Genomic DNA, 23040 nt, shown 5'->3' on the forward strand with positions numbered 1-23040 from the left:
TTTGGTTTTCAACTAACTAAACTGAATTGTTGTCCTTTTGGGAGAACAGTAACACAATTTCCATCGACTAAAACCATCGTTTTTATTCGTGTGAAAGTGTGTTGTAGCATAAACTAATCGAATGATTAAAAACAACAATCTAGATCATAATTCAACTGAGTTTATAGCCTCTAATAGCACGATTGCACATGAAACCCAGTTTTTTTTTTCGTTTCACTTTTTCTGTGCCATGCGACTCATGAATTATATGCGTTTCTCTTTTTGCACATCTCGTTTCATTTTTCTTATCCGCAGCACGAAGCATATCTGAAGAGTTCAGCAGCGGTGATGCAGCTCGTTTACGTGATGAAGAATATGCATCGCGGCCCGAATGCAGCGGTTCGGGTTCGGGTTCGCATTCGCGCACCGAATCAACACACAAATCTGATAAAGGCGATAAACGTGACAAAGAGAAAGAGGAACGTGACGAAGAAACGATTAAAGTGTTTGATGGTAATTTATCGTTGCGACGGCGCATTTTTCGAGCAATAACCGTATCGCGTCAATGTTCACTCGAACAACTGTTGACCACATCGTTGCGAGCATTTCACATAACACGCGATCCAGCTGCATTCTACTTAACCGATCTGTATGCGCCCGGCAATGAGGAGGTGCGTGTACAAGATCCACATCCAGTGTTGAATTTACATCGCATTGAAGGCAAACGACCAGCAATATTTCTCAGGTTTCTGTAAGTATTCGCTTTATATTATGTCAGATCCCGAACACCCACTTCATAAAAGCTGCATGGTCAAAATGTCATATTCTAATTGGGCTTCATTTATTTTGTTACAGTGATGAAAACGACAGAGGATTCGTTCGTGTTTATCCGGGAAAATTGCAATTGCAAATCGAAGATGCTTTTGTTAATGTGCCAGTGGACAATGATACCACTGTCAGTGACTTAGTTCGTGATGCTTTGAATAGATTTGGACTACAAGATAATAAAATCGAGGATTACAGGTTTGCATCGCTTGACTTTCTCTCTTCCTTTGTCTCTTTATCGATGGTCTGCATTCTCATCCGGCAACGATCGTGTCTCATTCCATTTGTTACAGGTGTTCGGAAGTGTTATTAGATCGTGGTGTAACCGAGCGCATTCTGTCGCTCAACGAACGACCATGGCAAATAATGAAACAATTAGGCAAAGATTCAATTCGTCAAATGGAACTGATGCGATTCTATTTGCAACACAAACAGGATCCGCACGGTCCAAACATTGCACTATTCATCGGAAATTTACCTCAAGCTCTATCGCAGCGAAACTATGAGCAAATCATAACCAAGTACACAACCGAAGAAAATAAATATTCGAGCATCGGTCCCATTTACTATGAATACGGATCGGTGGTGATTACGTTCGAGAATGCGGCCAAAGCCGTGCGCGCATTCTACAATTTACGCGAAACCATTGTCGAAGAGAAGAAATTACAAGTGTTATTGTTGCCAAATATTGAACCGAGCATGGTGCCGGCTGGTGTACAGCCACTACTAGTATTTGTTAATGTAAAATCCGGCGGTTGTCAAGGCTTAGAATTGATATCCAGCTTCCGTAAATTACTGAATCCGTATCAAGTATTCGATTTAGATAATGGCGGCCCATTGCCCGGTCTCTACGTATTTAGACACATTAAAGACTATAAAATTCTTGTGTGCGGCGGTGACGGTACGATCGGATGGGTGTTGCAGTGCTTAGACAATGTTGGTCAAGATTCAGAATGTTCAAGCCCACCGTGTGCTATTGTTCCACTTGGAACCGGTAAGTTAGGATTTGCGAGATTTTCGTTTATTTTTTTTTTTAAATAAAATTTGACATTGTTTCGGTTAGTTTAACCTTTTTGAATCCCATATGAAAATTGTCCAAATAAAACCCAATTCAATGATGCACTATTCAAGCAAAACTCCCTTGATGTGTAATGAAAAAAGTAGATTTGAGTAATGCTAAAAATAAAACTGTCAATTTCCACGTAAAGGTAACGATTTGGCGCGTGTATTGCGGTGGGGTCCTGGCTACACCGGCGGTGAGGATCCGTTGAATTTGTTACGCGACGTAATCGATGCCGAAGAAATACGCTTAGATCGATGGACGGTTGTGTTCCATCCGGAAGATAAGCCCGATGATGTAGCGCAAAAGGCGCCATCGAATGCAACCGGTAAGAAGAAGAAGGTTCATCAAGCACAGCCATCACAACAGAATCAGCATCAAACAGCGGCATTAACGTCTAATAATCAGCCACAAGGTCATTTGAGATCACGATTTCAATCAATTCTAACGCACTGAAACGCTCACTCTCTGCCAACAGTTGATTTTGCGAGATGTAAACATTCTCTGAAATCAAACTGGCGCATCTAAGTATTATTTTGAAATAAGGACATGCAATGTTTAGAATACCTTGAATCTATTTTTTCGTCATTTGTACCCATAAAATCGAATCCAATCTGAGCATAAGTTCAGTGGATCTTTGCAAATAGACAATTTTTGTAATCTCCCCCTGACAAACGATCACTCACCACCATATGAAAATACTTCAATTTTTCGTCTTGTAAAGAATCTTGTGACACTTTTTTTTTGGTTTAAATCTTCATTTCATGTTGTAATAATAATGAGTTGATAGTTGATCAACGCAATAGAAATGTCCGAAATATTTTGTATACATTTCGTTATGTATTCTGCTTACGTGTGCTGACCTATTTCTAATTCAATGTTGTTAAATTAATCTACTTTATTGTAAAAAAAAACACACACACACCTACGAAATGTACGGCGAGTGCTTTTAATTTGTAAATATTGCTTTGTAATTACTTTTTTTCACTATTTCTATTCAAAAACCAACTATTTTATCGTCGGCATATGGGTTTTGAAGCGTAATTTCTGTAAATAGTCGTCAATATTTCAGCATGAATAAATCCATGGACGCACACTCGAAACAAATACGCCTCATTCAATGTATATACAAACAAAATCCATGACGTATATCAATCTCCATTCAAATTTCAAATTTCAAATTTCCAATGCCAGAATCATAAATCATGCAAGAATTGTTGATGTTGTGCTTAATGGGTCATTTAAATGTAAAAAAAAAACAACCGATACTTTTCATTCCGTTTTTGATAAATATCGATTTACAAATTATTTTTTCTGCTTTTGTAAAGATTTGGAATTGTGAAGCGTTTTCATTTCGATTTGAACAAATGAAAAAAAACGAGGAAAAAAAAATTAAAAATCGATGAAAATGTTTCACATTGAATCCTTTCTATTGTCGATTGCTTTGAATTGAGTTGACCAAAACGAACATATAAATTGCAGTTCAATTCCAAGAATCGATTACCCCAAATTTTAGACTAGATTATTCGAATGTTGATGTGCTGCTGCTGCTGCTGCTGCACATTGCCCATTTACAATTCTTTACTAGACAGCTCAATATTTTATTTTCGTTTGATTTTATGCTGTACAGTGACCGGAGCCACACAAAGTGAGGATAACTCACAGATGCTGGTGATGAACAACTACTTTGGCATTGGTATCGATGCTGATCTCTGTCTCGACTTCCACAATGCACGCGAAGAGAATCCAAATAAATTCAATTCACGCTTGCACAACAAAGGTGTTTATGTAAAGATGGGCTTACGCAAAATGGTTGGCCGAAAAATTGTAAAAGAATTGCACAAGGAACTACGCTTAGAAGTCGACGGTAAAGTGGTCGACTTGCCTCAAGTTGAAGGAATCATCATCCTTAATATTTTGAGGTGCGAAAAAATTGCATTCAACGCATTTGATTTAAATGACTCAATTTTGATGATTTGTACGGTTATTGTTTAGCTGGGGAAGTGGAGCAAATCCATGGGGACCAGAAAAAGAAGATCAATTCTCAAAACCAAACCATTGGGATGGCATGCTTGAAGTGGTTGGCGTCACTGGCGTCGTGCACTTGGGACAAATTCAGTCAGGTCTTCGATCGGCCATGCGAATTGCACAGGTAATTTCATCATTTAATATCGCTACTTCAATTCGGAATGCAATGTTTCACAGCACTTGCAATGCTAAATTCATTGCAATGCCACTGCTTAAAAGTTCGGCTTTTAAAATGGAATTTCATCGAATTTCTTAGGGTGGTCACATCAAAATCCATTCGCATTCGGATATTCCAGTGCAAGTTGACGGTGAACCATGGATTCAGCCACCAGGCGAAGTCGTCGTATTCAATTCTGCTCTAAAGGTCAGTATCCACGCGAATTGTTATTATTTCTTTGTTTCGAACAATCAAAGGGGAAAAAAACCATCGGCCTATTAGCTTTCGACTTTTCATTTTTTATTTTTATCATTTTTTCGTTCAACTTCCGTTCGATTCTCATTCGATTGGGTTTTTTTTACATCTTTTCCGTTACTCAAAGCGATATAACCATTTCTAGTTACATTTTGTTTGTTGTCTGAATTTGTTTGGAACCTATCTCAAAAGAGTGTCTGTTTGTGTGTGTCTGAACGAGATTGCCACAAAGACTTATGCGCGTTCATTTATATTATTATCCATTTTGTTTGTTTCTTTCGATTTGAATAAATTCAAACATATAACCGTAGAGAATGTTTCGATGAGTCATTACAGATTAAACTAAATCGATTTTCTAGTGGATTTCAATTATATGCATGCAAAATCCCACGTTTTTTATTACACCTTTCTCAAAACCAAATTTTTTACTCAACTCGTTCAAAACTGAGTGATTTCAAGCACCATTCAGATCATAGTTTTATGATCAGTTTGCTTACAAATGATATGAATGCTTTTTTGAAATTCGTTTTAATTTACTGACGTACGAATATTCGTTGGCTTTTATGAAAATATCGTATGAATCCGAAAAAAAGGCGCAACGAAAACTAAAAACAGGGGAAAAAACATCAAAATTAAAGTAATTTGTACCTTTAAACTAATCAATTTTTCAAATAAAAAGCCAACAAATGTCCATCGTCCATTTCGGTTGTTTTCATATATCTAACGGGAATGCTGTTTGATAATGCGATTTAAAATCGTTGCTTGTTAAATTAACCAATTTATTAAACCTTTAGCACGAGTTCTCAATTTTGGATTTATTCAACTTTTGATTTCAAAGCAAAAACTGCACCAATTTTTTTGAATTGAATTTTGTTCACACATAAAAGAGCACCACAATTTTTTATTCGCAAACCAAAGCAGACCTTTTGACATCGAAAAAAAGAGCTGATAATATGGCTCAGAAATGTAGGCGCATGTATCGCATATGAAAAACACAGAAAAAGTTCAAATTTCATTCAAACGGTGCGCGCATTCAAATTTCATCCAATTGAAATGAATCAATTCCATTGGCATCCATTTGCCTCTTTCCAAAAGCATCTTCCTTAGTATAATTTCGCATATTGAAACGAAAATTCCGGCATTTCTTCCTCAGTCCGGAGGAAGTGATCATTCGCTTTGCTCAGATGCATTCGAAATTATTCACCACCTGAATTGAAAGCAATCATAATCGGGTTTTCACACTAACTAATTCCCCTGAATGTGAATTTTGATTTGGTTTTCGTCATCAAATTGTTTCTTTTTTCTGTTCGTTTTGTCTAGCGCTCAATATTTTTCTGTTATGTGACTTTAATTTTTAACTGAAAAAAAAACATACAAAACACAATTGATGCCATCACAAACAAACCACCAAAACGAAGAAAACAAAACAAAAATCTGAAGGTTAATTTGTTGATTTCATTTATATATTCATTCGATCGTAGGCAACAATGTTGAAGAAAATTAAGAGTAAAAGAAGACTCACGGAACCGCACATTTCACCTGCTGTAACAGGTGCCGCTCCAATGCTACCCGAAAATGGAGACCGTGACAAAGATCACGCTGGCACTTAGAGCTTCCGTCCGTCTGGTCCTAGTTTTTTGTTTTCCTGTTTTCTCTAAAACAATCACTCCTCCCCCAACAATGAAATGAAATGAAATACAAAGCAGACGCTGAGAGATATAGAACATTTAGTTTGCCGATATGCGTGCATCAAAAGCAACTCTAACAACAGGCAACAACAACATCAACAACTACAACTAAACCAACACAATACAAAACCATATAGTTTTTTTTTCGTACACTTCGGATCCGCCCGAGTGCGGCCATTAACACGAATCAATAATGAATACCCATACACATCTAGTACAATTATTAATAATTAAATAGAGAAACAAAAAGAAACGCTTTTTTGTTGTTGTGTATTTAACATACAATTTAAAATAGACGTATTCGTTTAATCGTTTAAAGAAATAAAAAACCAAAATCCTTAGAACATTTAACCAAATAGATGAGAACAGAATAAAAAACAAAATAGCCAAAGCGATAACTACATTTACAACAACACAACATAATCAAATAAAACAAAAAAAAAAGTTATACGAATACAAAGCAAATTTTTTGTGTGACATTTAAACAATACAACAACAAAATAATAATGGAAGTCAATATATAGACAATTCTATAAATGAGCTCAACTCAGTGCAAAAATCCGACAACACAATTCATTATAAACTATTATTTATATGCAAAGCGGGTGCAGAACGTTGGCATTTTTTTTTTCTTCGTCAAATAAATCCAAATAGCGCAAGACAATTTCTCTTATCTCGTTTTATCTCAATCTCTCTTTCTCGCTCTACTCAACCATTCTCTTCGCTCGTTGTATTTTGCATTTGGCACGTGTTTCGTTCCCAATAAAGTTTTCAATACTAGAACTTAAAAAATATGTCGTGAGAATTCACACACGGATTGTCTGTTCAAAGGGAAAAAAAATACTCATGTTCCGTACCCAGGCGTACGCAAATACACTCACAAAAATATTTTGAAGAAAACACACACACATACACACAACATTTATATTTATTAGAGACATTTTGCTATTAGTAACAACCACAACAACAAAATACATATTGAATATGCAATGTTTATTTGATTTTTGAACATAGTTTAAATATGCGAATGAATGTAGAAAAAAAAACACTATACCAAAAAAAACAAAACTGGAATTAACGCCAAACTAAAGTCTAATAATGTATAAAAAGAAAAGAAAAACTGAAAACGATGCGCACGTTTACGATGTTCGGACAAAGACAAACAGTTTCGACGCAAGAAAATTTGGAACCATAGAAAAACGAACGTTCAAAAAAGAAGAAGACGAAGAAGAAAAGAAGACAAAATTCAACGGCGACAAAAAAAAAACGAGGAAATCAATGCACCACCGTCACACTATTTATTCAGTTGTTGATTTTTTGATGAAAGTTGAATTGTTCTTTGTTTATACGCTCCACTATATTTCAATACTCTGCCCGTTTTATGGGGTGGACCGTACTTAGTTATGGACATTCACTGAATTTTCTGAGAAAGTCGCTTGATTTCGTTTTTGTTGCTCCGATTCGGACCGTTCACCGGCCATTCGAGAGCTCATTTTAAAAACATACACAGAAAAAAAAAAACATTCACGTAAACCCACCAATTTTTCGATACAAAAACCAAAAGAAAAACACAAAACCAAAGATGGACCATCCACACTTACAGGATACGATTCAATTGAGTTGATAACACCAATAGTATCGCTGATTTTTTGAAAATAACACACAAACACACACACCAACACACACAAACACCAGCCACCAAAAACCAATAAATCTTCGACTGATTTCTGAGATCTTTGCTGATCAGAATAACCGCACGCATATATTCACACGCAAACGCTAGACATTCGACTTTTGAAATAGCAACGCGGTAAAAGAAACAATCTAAAACTATCAATAAAATTAGCTAGAGTTGGCTTAAGATCCAAGCAGATGCCATTTTTTTTTATCAACTAGTTTGCCTTGACAACTGTTTTTTCTCTTTTGTTTCTCTGTTTTACTTTTCATTGCATTTTTTTGTGTACACGATATATTTTGGGGAAAAAAAATAATGAATTAGCAATAATGTTTTTGTTGATCTGCCAATTGCGACTTTAATTTGCCTGTTTTTTGGAATCAAAACCAAATTTGCCGTTTTCTAAGCATTCACATTCGACCGTGTTTTTTTATTTTCTTGCTATACACAAAATTTTTGTTTAATTGATTTGATTTTCGTAAAAAAAGAGTGCAAAAAACCAAAAATCTCGCATTCGCTCATTCACCTTTGAATATTTCTTTGGTTTTTTTCTGTTTGAACCAGCGGATTTTTCCTTTCTTTTATGTTGTTCGTTCGAATTCTATATTACTATTATCGTGTTTTGAAAACGAATTTTGACATTAACTGTAATACAATAGATTGGCTTTTTGGAATATCAAATTTTCTTTAATCTGTATATTGACATATATATTTATTCCCATTTTTTATAACCTAGTTCATTTATATACCCATTTTTTTCACCAATATTTTTACTCGTTGAGATCGGAACGAATTATTTTCTAATGTGTTTTATTTGTATCGCTTTGATTTTATTTATCCCGGTAAATGGAGCCCTTTTCTCTTGATTGTAACCGAACCGATTTGCTTTTGGCCCAAAAATTGTCGACATTTTTGGTTCGTCTTTTCTTTCGTTGTGAAATTTTTGCCTTCATTTTTTCGACTTAATTTGAAAATCTTCCGTTCGCTTTTGATTCCATTTGAGTTTTTGCCGTATGATTTTCTAACCTGAATAAGACATCTCGTGTGTCTCATTAAAAGCTAAGCGATATTTAAAAAAAAAAAACAACAAGTCAACAGCTAAATCAACTATTATTCTTTTCAAATTGCAACTTCAACAAATGCCCTTTTATTAAAATTCCTCTTTCTTTTTTTTTTCTTTTTCCGACTGTTTTCGTATTTTTCTCTCATACACACGAAACTAAACAAAAAAAACAAACTGCTCCATCTTTTTCTATGACATTTACAAAAATACACACACACCCACACATTGACAACCACAACAACAAAACAAAACCAACCCAATCCATGCTAAATGTTATCAACGTCTATAAATGTTACTCTGCAAATACCGATGTAAATTGTATAAATGAAAACCAACGATCGAAACAAAACCAAAAAAAAAAACAAAAACAATTCCGCATTTCAAACCAAATTTAAACGAAACAAACAAACACTATATTCATAATATGGTATGTGTGTATAAATCGATATTGAATTACATTTCTCACATTCCATGGGACCGGACGGCGACGATAACTGTGTGTGCGTATTATATGTGTAAAACTTAACCAAAAAAAAAACACTTGATGAATTGAACAAAAAAAAAAAACCAATACACGAAACAAATATCGTTTAAACAACAACAAATGCTGGATTGCACAGGCAACAATGTTAAAGAAAATTAAGAATAAAATGAAGCGCCGCAACACTGAACCATCGATGGCTGTTGCGGCCGCTGGACCATCATTGGCTGTCGCGCCACAGGATAACGACGACCACGACAGCAACAATACGGACTTCTGAATTTGGTACAATGAACGACTCATTTAATGTGTTTATTAAATCAACCGAAAAAAAATAGCACGAACAAATAAACAAAAAAAAAAACAGCAAAAACTCGTTGAACGGTAAACCGAACAGTGGTAGGCGAACCGAATTCGCATCATTTTACATTTCAACGCACCTTTGTTTGGCCAGTGATTTATTCCGTCGTTACGGCGGCATTGAACGATTGATTTGCATGACGAAATGAAACATCGCTTTTCACAAGCAGCGGAAGGACTGGTTACGGCTTTACCAAAGCTTTTACCATAAGCTCGTTTCAAAAGAACAATTTCCAAAAACAAGGGAAATGAAGAAAAAAAAAACGAAATGAAAAAAAAAACCAAAATAGCTTCTTCGGTGGAAGTCTCATGCGAATGCATCGTTCATTGCCACATGCTGACGGAGGGAACTGTTGCTGCGGCTGTTAAGCTCGCGATTCGCCCGGAAACTATCGAGAATTCAACAGAAAAGCGCATGAAAAACAATAACACTTCACAGCAACGATTGTAGCAGCAATAGATAAGCACGTTAAATAGTCGTTCATTCATGAGTATCGAATGTACGAATGTATCCAATGAAAAAGTTCTACTAATAAAACAAAAGAAGAAGAAGAAAAAAAAGAAAAAAAACAATTGATTAATTTGTGTTGTAACCTGAACGTTGTGCATCAATAGTAAACGTGTATTTATTTCATTGAAACCAGATTGTAAAGCGAAATATTAACAAAAAATAATAAATAAATAATAATGAAATAATGGAAGACTCCACAAGAAAATTCTAAATTGACAACCAACCAAAAGAGCAAAAAAGAGAGAAAGATAACATTAACAAACAAAAAAAAACTACAACAACAAAACACTCGGCAAATAAAAGCATAAATAAATCGATTAAAAAAACAAATTTAGCAAATAAAAAAAACAAATTATATATTGTGCAAAAAGGAGAAAAAAACTAAACAAAAAATGCACAAATCAACACATGTTTGTGCATTGATACGACGTCTATAAACAACCAAAATTTCTATGTATCTGTTGAAATGAAAAAAGAAGAAAAAAAATCGTTCCGAGTAAAAGGACAACAAATATAATTCAAAAAAAAACAAATTGACATTGGTGTATTGAACAGAAAGCAATCGCTTCAACAACAATGAACGGTCTCGTTCATTCCGGAATCAGGTTCAGTGTACAATTTCGTTGACTCTATAATTTTGTGACATGATCGAATGCATCACTTGTGTGCATCACTTCGCATAACAGACACAATCGTCACACAGAAACGTATCGCAGCAACAAAAAAAACCAAATAAACACAATACCCTTACATTTCTCGTAGTGGTTAATATTAATGAATCGACGACAGACCAATGAAAAAAAAAACACTAAGATGCGAACATTGTGATGAAACACAACCAAACAAACCGATTTTCGAAGAGAGAATATATATTCAAAAACGATATTCATGATCTGGCTTGCGAAAGCAATAACGTGTGCTGGTCACACCACTTTACTTCTCTTTCACATACACACACACACAACAAATACATACACCAAAAGCAACAAATGAAATGCATACTAACTGAATCTCTGACGATGCGAATCGGAATTGTTCGCGCAATTCCTCGCTGAATCAAATTCGCCGACATTCAACAACAGCAACATAGAAAATAATGAAATAGGAACAAAAATTAAAACATAAATTTAAAGAAAATAAATTAAACAAAAAAGAGGAATATATTAAATATATTTACAAATAAAATGCAACACAAAAAACTAAATTAATTAAAAGAAATGTCTCTATTTATGAGAAAATTTAGTGAAATTTTACAATATTTATGGGATAAATAAAATGTGGACGATGCCCGTTCATCCAATAACAACAACAACAAAAATGATACGATCGGACGAAACAGCGCGCACGCTTCAAAATACACGGTTTATCGGTCGTCGGCACAGAGAATTAGTCTCTTGCTATTTTCTCGTACGTGCGTGCGTGCGCTTACACCGTATAAAATATGAGCATTCATTAAAATTTAAATGATTTTTTCGTGCAACAAATTAATAAAATAAAACATACTAAATCCGAAATCGAAGCGAACAACGTATGACGAGTTAAATACACAAACAAAACAAAAACCATTAAAAAAAAATTTGCGTCATCGCTATCGTGTGTACAAATAGACATTTAACAAATCAATAAAAAAAAATGCTGTAGAAAAAAAATAACACGTTGAACAAAAGAAAAAAAACTATATGAAAAATTACATTAAAAAAATAACTAAATAGCGACGGAAAAATTCTTTGATACATATTTGTTGTGCATTTTACCATATAATTTATTATTCACGCTCTTTAACAAAACAAAAAAAAAACAAGTCTCTGAACAAGAGTTATTCGTTCATTTATTTATATTTAAAGAAAAAAAAGATGACGATGATGAAGAATAAATACAAACGATTGATATGATAGATTTATCTAATAATAAATGTCAAATTTCTTGAACATTCATTTAATTCGGCGTACACTTTTTGTTCAGTCGACATACCAAATTTGATGAGAAAATATTACGTTTTTCTGTTTGTTTTTGTCCTTAGACTATTTTTGTTGGAAATTCGATATAAATGAAGAAAAATTAAATTATTATGAATGAGAGGAAAGGGAAGCGTATAAAAAAAATGCATTGTTTTTGTATTGGTCGATGTTGATCAATCAAAACAAGTGAAGAGATGTACTTAACAACAACAAAAGAGTGAAACATCCAAATTGTGAAGAAAAGAAATCCAATTTAAAAAAAAAATCATTGTTTTTACGTGAATTCTATTTAGAGTTGATATTGAATCCGTTTATGATAAACACAAAAAAAAAGATCCATACAATGGACCCATTACAAACGTAGTCATTTCAAATTGAGCCAATGGAAAGAACAAATGCGGAAATTCCACGAACAGCGACATACGCAACAAATGAAAATGACGAAGAAGAAAAAAAAAAATGTTCGAATCGATTGAATCATCGCCATCAAGTTTTCAAAATCGATTTGTAGCAAAAACAAGGAATAAAAAACCATAGTCTTCATCGCGTAAAAATGTAAAACTGCTGGCCATCTCTCTTGAGGCCGGCCCCTTGTTCTGTTACACTGCTTTAACGTTTTTGTTTTTTTAATGAGACATAAAGTTTTTTCGTTGTAAATGGCGATGAAGATGAATTATGTTCAAAACATAAATAACGCACATTATTTTCACAATACAATACAATTTATTCAGTGATTTAAGTTTTGCGATGCAGACACGAAATACCAGAATACCACAAATGGAACAAAAAAAATCCTTAGTTTGTAAAATGAAATCAACGCTTTTCTTTCGTTCCAATTTCCGCATTATTCGTTTTTTTGTTTTCAACGCGACGATTTTCCAAATGAGCTTTTGGTGTGGCAAGCAGGTACAAGACGGAGCTTTTAGGATGGGTTATGTTGAATGTGGTCATGGTGAATAATTTTGACAAACTTACATCGATCGAATGCAATCGCTTGAGGCTACTTTCAATTGAACTCTTCTCTAATTTCGATCGAGAATACCCTCATCACGTTGCATCGAACTGTCGAAACATTTTTCAATGACTTCCTTCGCTTGACCAGTTGAAACCGTTTTGTGGCTGAATCAATGGCTCAATTCACCGAAACAAATTATCATTTTTCTGCATTTATTGCTCTCTCGCCGTTCGACCAGAGACGATTCTTTGCATTTATTTAATTTTATCGTCGACAACTGTATGGAATTTAACTAAAATCCATCAAAAAAAATGGGATGACAAAACATTCACTCCGAACTCCCAAAACAACAAGTGATTCCATTCAAATCTTTTCACAGCATAAATGCCACACTGTGAAAATGTACAAGTCTCGCCGCACACAATCATCCCTTTCAATTTAGTCAAACAAACCAATTTCGTTGAATTTTTTATTTTTTTTTCTCTCCATAACCTTAGTATGCGCTTGAAATAGTGTGTACGATGTGTTTTTTTCTTTTCAGTTGATTTTAAGCAACTAATTGAAAATGATTGTCGAAGCGGTCAAGATTTCCCTACAAACGATCCAAAAGGTACCATACCTTACAATCCGAAATTATTATGATTGGACTATTAAAAACACATCCATTTCGAGACAATTTTCTCCAGATTTTTTTTTTTAGTTTTCCATGGGTCACTTCTTCAATTTTCTCCCAAATCATCCGAGAAATCCAAAAAAAAACGTTAGTTTTTCTCAATGTTGAACATGAGGCGTTCGAAGTTTGATGTGTTTTTTCAAAAACTGTATCCCCACTTTGGGATACAAGTCTTCTATGGCTCTGTGGAAAAGGCAATCAAACCGCGCTCAAAATGATCCAATTTATCCAAGTTCTTCGTTTCGAATTTAAATTCAATAGCCGCACAAAACGCTTAACCAACTATTTTGTCAAGGTTGAATGAAGCCGCTCTTTGGCACCATTGCCTGACTGAATAGTTGCTTGATCGTTTACAAAACCATTTTGATCATTTTCCAAACCAAAGCTCGAAACAAAAATGGATGTGTGCACGTAATTTGCAACCCAAACATAAGCTGGGGCTCTGTGAGATAGTGATATAGTTGAATTGATCGGATACTCGTTAAAATGGAATGGCCACATTCTCGATTGGATCCTTTCAAATTTTGGCTTCGATTCCAATCGACAATCGACCATCCATTATATCCGTTGGATTCACGGTTACCGTGTCCTATTTCACAAGTTGTTTTTGGTTGGGTTGTGACTTTGTGCCCGAAGCGCGATTGTATGCGAACACAATAACAGCCAAGAAATCTTCATCTCAATCGGCTGCCAGCCGGAAACGAATTTCATTCATTGTCGTTGCCCGGCACCGTTTGCATTCAATCCCAATTCGCCCAATAGTCTTGCCATAATAAATTCCACCAATTGGTGTCACAAAATACCAAAAAAAAAAAAAATTAACAACCCATAAACTATATTTAAGAGTCATGGTAATGAACAAAGAAAAACCACACAAACTAAACAAAAAAAAACTATTTAATTGAAAGAAAAACAAATATTTAATTATGTATTACTATTTGAATAGTTCATTAAATAAAAGAGGGAAAAAAATGAGAATATGTAAACATTGGATATGTGCAAACCAACAAAAAAAAAACATAAATTAACAATATATTTAAAAACAAAAAAGCATATGATAAAACAAAAAATATTAAATTCTAGATAATTAAGTTAAGTTATTGGATATAATCTATTATTTAAAAAAAAAATTAAAATGTGGAAACACATACACAAACACAAAATTAAGAAATATGAAGAAAAGAAAGAGAAAATACAAATGGAGTTTACTAAAAACAAAAAAATGAAGAAGAAAACTGACAAGTGCTCCATCTTCATTGCTCGATGCAATGCAATGCAATGAATGCCAACAAACATTTATTCGAACAAAAGAATGAAAGAAACGAACAAATAATATAAAACTTTCAACAATGACTCATTACTCTTGAATCAAGTAACAACAACAACATAAAACACACAATGAAGGAAACAATTTCTAATTTGAAACCAAAAAAAAAAAAAACATTACCGAAAACATACACAACTCATCTCTACATACATTTAAACGCATTGCAACAAACAAACAAATACACACCGTTTTCATTAATCGATACCTGAAATATCCCTAGACAAAAGCAAACAAAACAATTTACCGTAGAATGGAAATAGTATCGAAGGAAGGAAGAAAACATATTGCAAACCAATGGATAGTTTACTTAATTGTATTGATGTACATTAAAATGGATGGATTCTGACCTGGATGGAATGGCATTTTGGCCAAGGAACCCAAGTTGACGAGTCGAAATTCAAATTGGATTCTGCAGTTAATTAAATTCTAAAGAGTTAATTGACTTTGCGTAACCCATTGCGAAACACGACTCCTCTATCATCCTTAACCGAAACCAAGTTCCATGCACATCGAACAAAATCAAAAACACCGTCGAATCCAAAATCAATCACAAAGTCTTGAGACATTTCCTCTTAGCAATTGAACTATTCATAACCGACAAAATATTCCACTAAGTCAAATGTAGCTAACAACTACGGAATCCAATAAATATTTAGCAATTAAATTTCTTTCTACCAAACAAAAAAACAAAACATTTAAAACAAAAAAACCGTGACTAAAAACTGATTTATACAACAGCAACAACAACTTAAAAACAAATCGTACCAAAAATCCACACAAACTAAACAAAAGAAAAATTTGGTGTGTTTGTTCTTGTGTTCAATTCCTTCAACGAACAAACGCACACTTTGTAACACACGTACATCAACCTAAGCAGGTACAACTGACTATTACCAATAGACAGATAACTATTCTATTTAAGAAGAGTCAAAACAAAAAGAGTATTTATTTATTTTACAACAACAACAAACAAATGATGTAACATCAATGCAGCGACACTTCAAAGTCGCAACCAAAAAAAAAAAAAATACACACACAATTCAAGAACCATTCGCTCGAACAGCTCACGCCCGTTCGTAGCACAAAATGAATAAAAATATATGAGATGAAGATGAACAAGTGAAAGAAGAAAAAAAAAACATGAAATGATATTGATTAAAATGCATGGAACAACTAGTCAAACCAAAAAATAACAAAAAATAAGGAGATGAAAACACACAAAAAATTCTATATTATAGTAAGTGTATTATAATAAACCATAGAAATTATTCTACATTACAAAAATATATATACATAAATGTATTAAAAACAAACGACTCGCCATTTTTGACCATGTATTAAACACCCTTTTTTCCAGCTATTACTATATTGACTAAGGTAAGTTATATGGAGGAGAAACCACTTTCCTCGGGATACTTTGATTTGATTTCTAAAATAAGCTAGGCGATTCTGGATATCTCAATAAACTACCGCTTGAAATATATTGACTTGCCAAGGCTTGAACATTGGACTTAAAAATAATAACCAATCGATTTTTTTTCTTTCAATAATTCAATATTGTGTGACTGTGGATGAGTTTTGTCTTTGATACATTTACGGGTGATTTTATAATACTAATTTTAGCTAAAATGAAGCTATCTCTTCATTACTTATACTATACAACAATTTCAAAAGAACGTCACCCACCTGGCGTGATTGTTAATAGCTCATTAGTGTTGGAGTCTTACTAATTTCAGCAAAATTTTATTTGAGCGTCTATTAAGCACACATCTGGTGGGCAAAATGTAAAGAAAAATAACGAATTTTCTCAGTTTTGTGACCATAAGAAATTAAGAACTGTACGGCCTAAATATATTGATTGGTTTGGTGGGAACTGACAATTGAATGTAAGGATTGAAGTGCAAGTTCAAGGAAATTCCGTCCAAATATGGTAACCAAAAATCACACTTGTGCATGTGCGTTCGTCATGAAACTTTCAGGATCTTAATTTTTCACTAAAATATCAAACATCAAGAAGTTTGAAATGAGAAATTTTCAAAAAATTGTACCATTCATCATTCAGAAAAACGAAATTCTTCATGAATAAAGTATCATAAAAAAGCTTCATAGGCTACAAAAGTAATGTAAGATACGTTTTTGTTGGCCAAAAATTAGAAAAACAATTCATGCATAGAGAAAATTGAATATATCAATCGAAAGTATCACCGCCATATCAACAGATTTCACAAAGTTCAGTTCCAGAGGCTAGAGCGTATATTTTCGCATTTTATCCAACCTTATCTGAATCTAAATCAGCTAAATGTGTGAGCATTGCTCATAATAAAGTATTGATTTTATATTTAAAGCGGTGAAAATTCGTCAATTCCGCATAAATCAACTCAGCAACGCTTAAGTATACGAGTATGCGTTAAGTACATCAGCGCATTTTGTGTTTGACAGTTCACATTGACCGAGACGATTCGTACGTAATTACGTATCGAGTGACAACTGTGATGTTTTCAGAAGCTGACGTGTACTAGCAAAGAGTTGTGTAGTTCTAACACAGTCATTCGGTTCAGTCACGATTAAATTCATCCAAAGAGAAAATTTTCATCAAAATGCTTAAATTAGGTATGTTTCCAATTGTTTATCGAACAGATATATCACGGTTTTATAGAACTTAATTAGGAAAAACAAGTTTCGTTTTGTTATAATGCTAAAGAAGTTAAATGCCGATCGTAAGCCCGAGTCATACCGGCATTTCAGTGTTGCAATAAAATTTTGGATTTTTTTTTGTTTACACACGATTCTAAAACAGACAGGGCAAATTTGTGCAGAATTTTCTCAGTTTATAATGTATCGGACGGAATGTTCAATGAAATGAGTGTCCTTTTAAAAATGCCATTGCCTGTGGCACAAAGTAGAAAAACAAACAAATCTAACCTAACTCCTATATCGATTAGTTGACGTTACATCTTAAGTGTGCCTATTGAAGTCGAGATTTAATCTATCGTTCTAATTGGTTCACAGGTTTCTTACTATTTTTAAGCATTTTTGTGCTGGGAGATGCTCTCCGAGCCATCGACAATCATTTGACCAGCGAAGATAATGCACGCCTGCAACAAGTATTCGTAGATGGCATCAAATCAAATGATTTACAGGCAATTTACTTCAGCGCACTCAATCTCAAGGATTTATCAGCTGGCGAAAAAAATGCAGCTTGTCAACGACTTGCCAATTTGTACACCGAATCCAAATTGAATGTAAGTATTTTCGGTGTGAATTTTCGAGAATGAATTAAATTTTGATTTTTCGATGTACCACGCAAATTTGTTCGTTGATTCAGGCAAAAAAAAAAATTTGCACAAAATAATTTTAAATTCATATTTCATAGGAATTTGAGAAGAATTTCTATTTGGTCGGTGCTAACAAACTTCTATCGTGCTCAAGTCCAGTACCATCCGACGTTTTGTCAGCCATCAAATCGTCACTCGCAAAGGATACAACAACAGCACATGAACTCTATTACAATTACTTTTCGAACAAGTACGCTGGAAATGCTATCGATGATGCGACCAAAACACGCATTGCCGCCAATTTGCAAACCATTTTGAAGGCCGATGATTCATTGAGCAAGTGAGTTGAATTTGTTCTAAACCAAGAGTTTTTTTTTCTACTTCATTATGTTCTTTTTTCTCGCTGTATTTCAAAAGAAATTCTTATCTTATCTTTTTTTTTATCGAAATATGTTTAAAAATATGTGTTTTTTTGCTGTCGATTCAACATTTCCTCTTTTTTCACTTTAGCCTTGGTCATGCATTCAGCATCGCTGCTGAATTGGGCACCAAAGCATCGGCACTTTCAAAATGGATCGAAGGAACCATTGCACAAGCTGATGAAATCAATGGCAAGCAATTGCAATTCGAAGGTGGTTTGAGCATTACGGCATTGATTATCAACGGAGTTTTGAAGTTTTCGAAAACTGTGAACGCTGCGGCTCCATTGACCGAAGACCAACTGAACAAATTCATCACATATTTCTTGTCACGTAGCGTTGTTCTGCAACCAAAAGGTGCATCGTTCTTGCTTGAAGTGTTGGAAACCATTGCCTCAGACAAGAAATCGGCTCCGATTGGAATTTCATTCATTGGAAACGGTCAAGTGTTCCCAGAGACTCAAGAATTGAATCTTCGTATCGTTGATATTTTGGGCAAGCCAGTTCAACCAGCCATCTCATCGATTTCTGCATCGATTACATCGAAAGCCGACAACTCAGTATTGGGATCAAATCTTGCATTCACATCACGTAGCTCAGATCACACTACCTACAGCTTGAGTTTGAAATCATTGAAATTCAGCCAAGGATCGTATGCTGTTGATATTAAGGCCGATTCGTACACTCAAACATTGGTGTTCAAGGTGTTGACACAAGTGAAAGTGGCCAGTCTTGAGATCGGCATCGGTGAATCCGACAGCGCTTCGGCTCTTCAGAAACACACTGTTGCTTATCCACAGAAACTTGATGTTGTTTTGAATGCCGACCAACAACAGAAGATTCTCGTCAAAGCATTGCTGGTCGATGAAGTCACAAAAAGCCCAATTACTGTGCATCAAGCCTTTGTTCTGTTTGAAGATGACAAAAAATCACGCGAAGTCATCTTTGTTGCTGAACAAGACTCGTCAAAGGCATACAAATTCGATTTGGATGTTGGCGCCCGTGCTGTTTACTTCCAACACAAATCAGGCGTGTACTCATTGGAATTGATCGTTGGCGATTCTTCTATTTCAAACTCATTCCGATGGCACTTGGCTGACATCGAATTGAAATTCCACGAAGTTAAAGAACAAACTGGTGAGGAGGACAAATCCTGTACAATTTTATTTTCAAAAATTTTCACATTTCTTTCTCTCAACAAAAAATGATTGATCGATTAATTTTCTCTCTTTTCAGCCTCAAACGTTAACCAATCGCGAACACCAAAAGCAGAGATCATCCATCAGTTCCGTGAACCGGAAAAGCGTCCACCACGTTTCGTCTCCGATGTTTTCACCGTACTTTGTGCCGTTCCACTGTTGGTATTGCTCATTTTATGGGCCAAACTGGGTATCAACTTGTCAAACTTCTCGTTCAGCTTGAGCGGAATCGGATTTTTTGCCAGTTTTGGCAGCATTCTCACATTGTTCGCTCTGTTCTGGTTGAAATTGAACATGTTCGATACTTTGCGCTACCTAATCCCATTGGCGATTGTCACATTCTTCTTCGGGAACCGATTCCTACGATCGATCGCACGAAAACAAGTCGAGCACAAAAAAACCGAATAGAAAATTACATCAATTTTTTTTTGATGTGATTTGAGAGAAATTTCGTTCATTTAACAAATAACACGTTCACACCATGTCAAAGTGATCAGATTCAGCTGAATCAACAATACACTGACTTCTTCATCAAATCTTAACTTATAAGACATTTAATTCTGTGTGTTTTTTTTTGCTATGAACGTGTTATTTCATCGAAATAAAAGGAGAAAGAAGAAAAAATAAAAAAATGAAAAACTGGAGTCAACACCAAAATTACACAACTCATTACTAAATGTCGTTTGAGGACGACCGAATAAGTGCATTTTGCTGAACCGATTTGATAAGTAACATTGAAAGAGACTAAATAAAAAAAGTAAAAACAAAACCATTTTCTGTGCTTAGTTTAACGCTTCAGTTTCAATCAAATTTTCTTTTTTAAGTATCTTGAATTTGCAGTAAAACAACTGTTAAGTCATTTTCAGGAAGTGTGCATAAAGTAGATTTATTTAGATACTTTACAACATAGGAACACGGAACATATTAAACATTCACACACAAAAACAAACTATTTGAGCAAACGGCATTTTTCTTTGTGTTTTTTTCTTTTTGTTGTATTCATCTTTAATATTGTAGTCTCAAACTGTTACGATGTTGGTGTAAATTTTGAAACGCGTCTTCAACGGCACAACCGAGTTTGTCAACGAACACTTGCTTGAGGATAATTTGTAGAAATCGTTATGTTCTTGAGATTATTACATCTCTGAGTGAATAAAACGCATAATAAGTGATTGTAACGCATTGGAGAGAGTGAGGGAATCTTTTTCGCAAAACAGCAAATATTCATAACACGCTCGCACCGAATCTTTATTTCTTTATTCCTTATTGACTCAGTGGAGACAACCAATACCAACGCAAATCAAAACAATTGATTCGTATTGGTTCGAATCAATCGTCTCTCCAATGCGTTACAATTTCGCAAGGTTTTTTTCTTCTTCGTATTTCGCCCGTGTTTAGTGATTATGTCATTCCATTCTTTTGTATTGATTCGTATCCCGTCCGATCATGAAAAGAAACATAAACAACCACGAATAAACCACTGTCGTTACATGCCTTGTGCATGATACGTTTTAAGTAGTGGCCTATAAATTAGGTGGTCGTTTGACGGCTGGTTATTATGGACGGGACGAAGCGCATTTAGAAATTCTCGATAAAATGCCATTGCCTTCTAATTAACCCTTTAATGCACAATTTTTTATTTTTGAATCATTTTGATATATGTTTTGTGCCACGATAATAAATAGTGAAAGACCTCATACTTAGTTTTTGGAAAAATTGCGTATTTGTCGAGAAAATCGGAAAAGAGTCAAAAGTGTCAAATCGCTATAACAGCTCGAAAAAATTAAATTTTATAAAACTAATGATGCAGAAATTTAAATTGATTTGTTTTGGTCGTACGAGTCCTAATTTGACAATCGAAAAGAATCTACAAACCCAGAAGATAAGAGGAGGAAAAATTGATATATTATGAATAATGGTTTTTGGCATTTATTTTCTTTCTCTCTCTCTTTGTTGTTGTTCTAAATGCTAGTGTAAATGTACCGTCTGTGAGGCACAAGGAAAAATACACTTTTCGAGGTTTTAGCAAAGATAAATTGCCATTAATTTGGAAAAATAACACAAAAGAACCTCCATTTACCCAATATTTTAGTCAAAAATCAAATTTATCATTTTTCTGTGTTTTATGCGAGAATCATGAAATCCTAACAAGTTTTATCAAATGCCATGAATCTGATGCCATTAGAATGGGAATTCTGGATGCTTATCAATTCTGTAAAAAAGAACAGACAAATCAAATCGTTATTAAAGTGTCCATTAACAAATTGGCTGTTGACCGTGTAAAATTTATTTACCCTTGGAAGAAGTCTAAAGTACAAATGCGGATGCCTTTGTCCAGAACCTTAATCATCTTCATATCTTCTGTGGTTAAATCAAAGTCAAAGAGTGCCAAATTTTCCCGTAAACGACCAGCATTGGTGCTCTTTGGAATGGCAGCGACGCCGCGTTTCACAATCCACTTCAACAGAATTTGTGCCGGTGTTTTGCCCAATCTCGTAGCAATTGCTTTCACCTCGGGTATCCCAAGTAAGTCAGGCACGTTACGTCTGAAGAAAGAAAAAATATGCGAAAATACAAAGACCATTAAATTCATACAGTGTGCAAATAAATCAGCGAATCATTCATGTATGCACAATACTCACTGTTTACTAGTTATTTTCAACAAAAACTCGACGATACCTTTCGAACCGAGCGGCGAATATGCGGTGACGATAATGTTGTTTGCTTTGCAAAATTCCACCAATTCAGTTTGTTGGAAATAAACATGCAGTTCGATTTGCAACGAAGCCGGTTTAATGGTTGCGTTATCCAAAATGCGGTGCACTTGACGTTGATTAAAGTTCGAAATGCCAATACTTTTGATAAGACCAGCACCGACGAACTCTTCAAGTTTCTGCGTATAATATTGTCGATTAATTTCGGTTTTTGTTTTTATAATCGATTTGTGACTCGTTTGAGATAATACTCAATGTGTCTTACTCACCTTCCAGATGGCCACATGATCGGTGGTTAAATCCAATACAACGTCACCGTTTGGATGAAATGCCATTTGACCGTCGATTGGTTTGGGGAATCCAAATGGTGTATGCATCAAATACAAATCAACATACAGTGCCGATCAAAAGTTTGAGTACGACTATAAAATCCATATT

General features: G+C 34.6%; 3 protein-coding genes across 10 annotated transcripts in view; 2 read left to right on the top strand and 1 right to left on the bottom strand.

Moving 5' to 3' along the window:
- Positions 1-15123, top strand: part of LOC129566197 (diacylglycerol kinase theta) — a 30943-nt gene extending 15820 nt beyond the window's left edge. For 2 of the 8 annotated variants that reach the window (XM_055441913.1, XM_055441918.1), the window contains 8 exons: positions 295-730; positions 835-1002; positions 1098-1798; positions 2013-2192; positions 3495-3786; positions 3860-4016; positions 4149-4256; positions 9351-15123. In XM_055441913.1, coding sequence (XP_055297888.1) covers positions 295-730; positions 835-1002; positions 1098-1798; positions 2013-2192; positions 3495-3786; positions 3860-4016; positions 4149-4256; positions 9351-9491 — 2183 coding nt within the window. In that variant the 3' untranslated portion in view covers positions 9492-15123. Of the gene's footprint in view, positions 1-294; positions 731-834; positions 1003-1097; positions 1799-2012; positions 2280-3494; positions 3787-3859; positions 4017-4148; positions 4257-5785; positions 6349-9350 lie in introns of those variants that run through there. The other 6 variants (XM_055441915.1, XM_055441911.1, XM_055441912.1 and 3 more) reach the window with 3 other exon arrangements.
- Positions 15124-17442: 2319 nt separating this feature from the next.
- On the top strand, positions 17443-20837 carry LOC129566199 (dolichyl-diphosphooligosaccharide--protein glycosyltransferase subunit 2). Its single transcript, XM_055441920.1, has 5 exons — positions 17443-17605; positions 18005-18237; positions 18369-18610; positions 18781-19826; positions 19926-20837. Exons 1-5 carry the CDS (start codon positions 17593-17595, stop codon positions 20294-20296), a joined length of 1905 nt encoding a protein of 634 aa, XP_055297895.1. The 5' UTR covers positions 17443-17592; the 3' UTR covers positions 20297-20837.
- An 864-nt stretch (positions 20838-21701) lies between these two features.
- LOC129566200 (aldo-keto reductase family 1 member A1-like) overlaps positions 21702-23040 on the bottom strand; it is a 2776-nt gene continuing 1437 nt past the window's right edge. Inside the window, exons 5-8 of the mRNA XM_055441921.1 lie at positions 22872-22995; positions 22531-22781; positions 22183-22434; positions 21702-22100 (exon numbers count right to left, since the gene is read on the bottom strand). Coding sequence (XP_055297896.1) covers positions 22070-22100; positions 22183-22434; positions 22531-22781; positions 22872-22995 — 658 coding nt within the window. The 3' untranslated portion in view covers positions 21702-22069. The remainder of the gene's footprint in view (positions 22101-22182; positions 22435-22530; positions 22782-22871; positions 22996-23040) is intronic.

Source organism: Sitodiplosis mosellana, unplaced genomic scaffold, assembly GCF_009176505.1.
Source record: "Sitodiplosis mosellana isolate CC-2019 unplaced genomic scaffold, AAFC_SMos_1.0 Smas_scaffold_3, whole genome shotgun sequence".
NCBI lineage: Eukaryota > Metazoa > Arthropoda > Insecta > Diptera > Cecidomyiidae > Sitodiplosis > Sitodiplosis mosellana.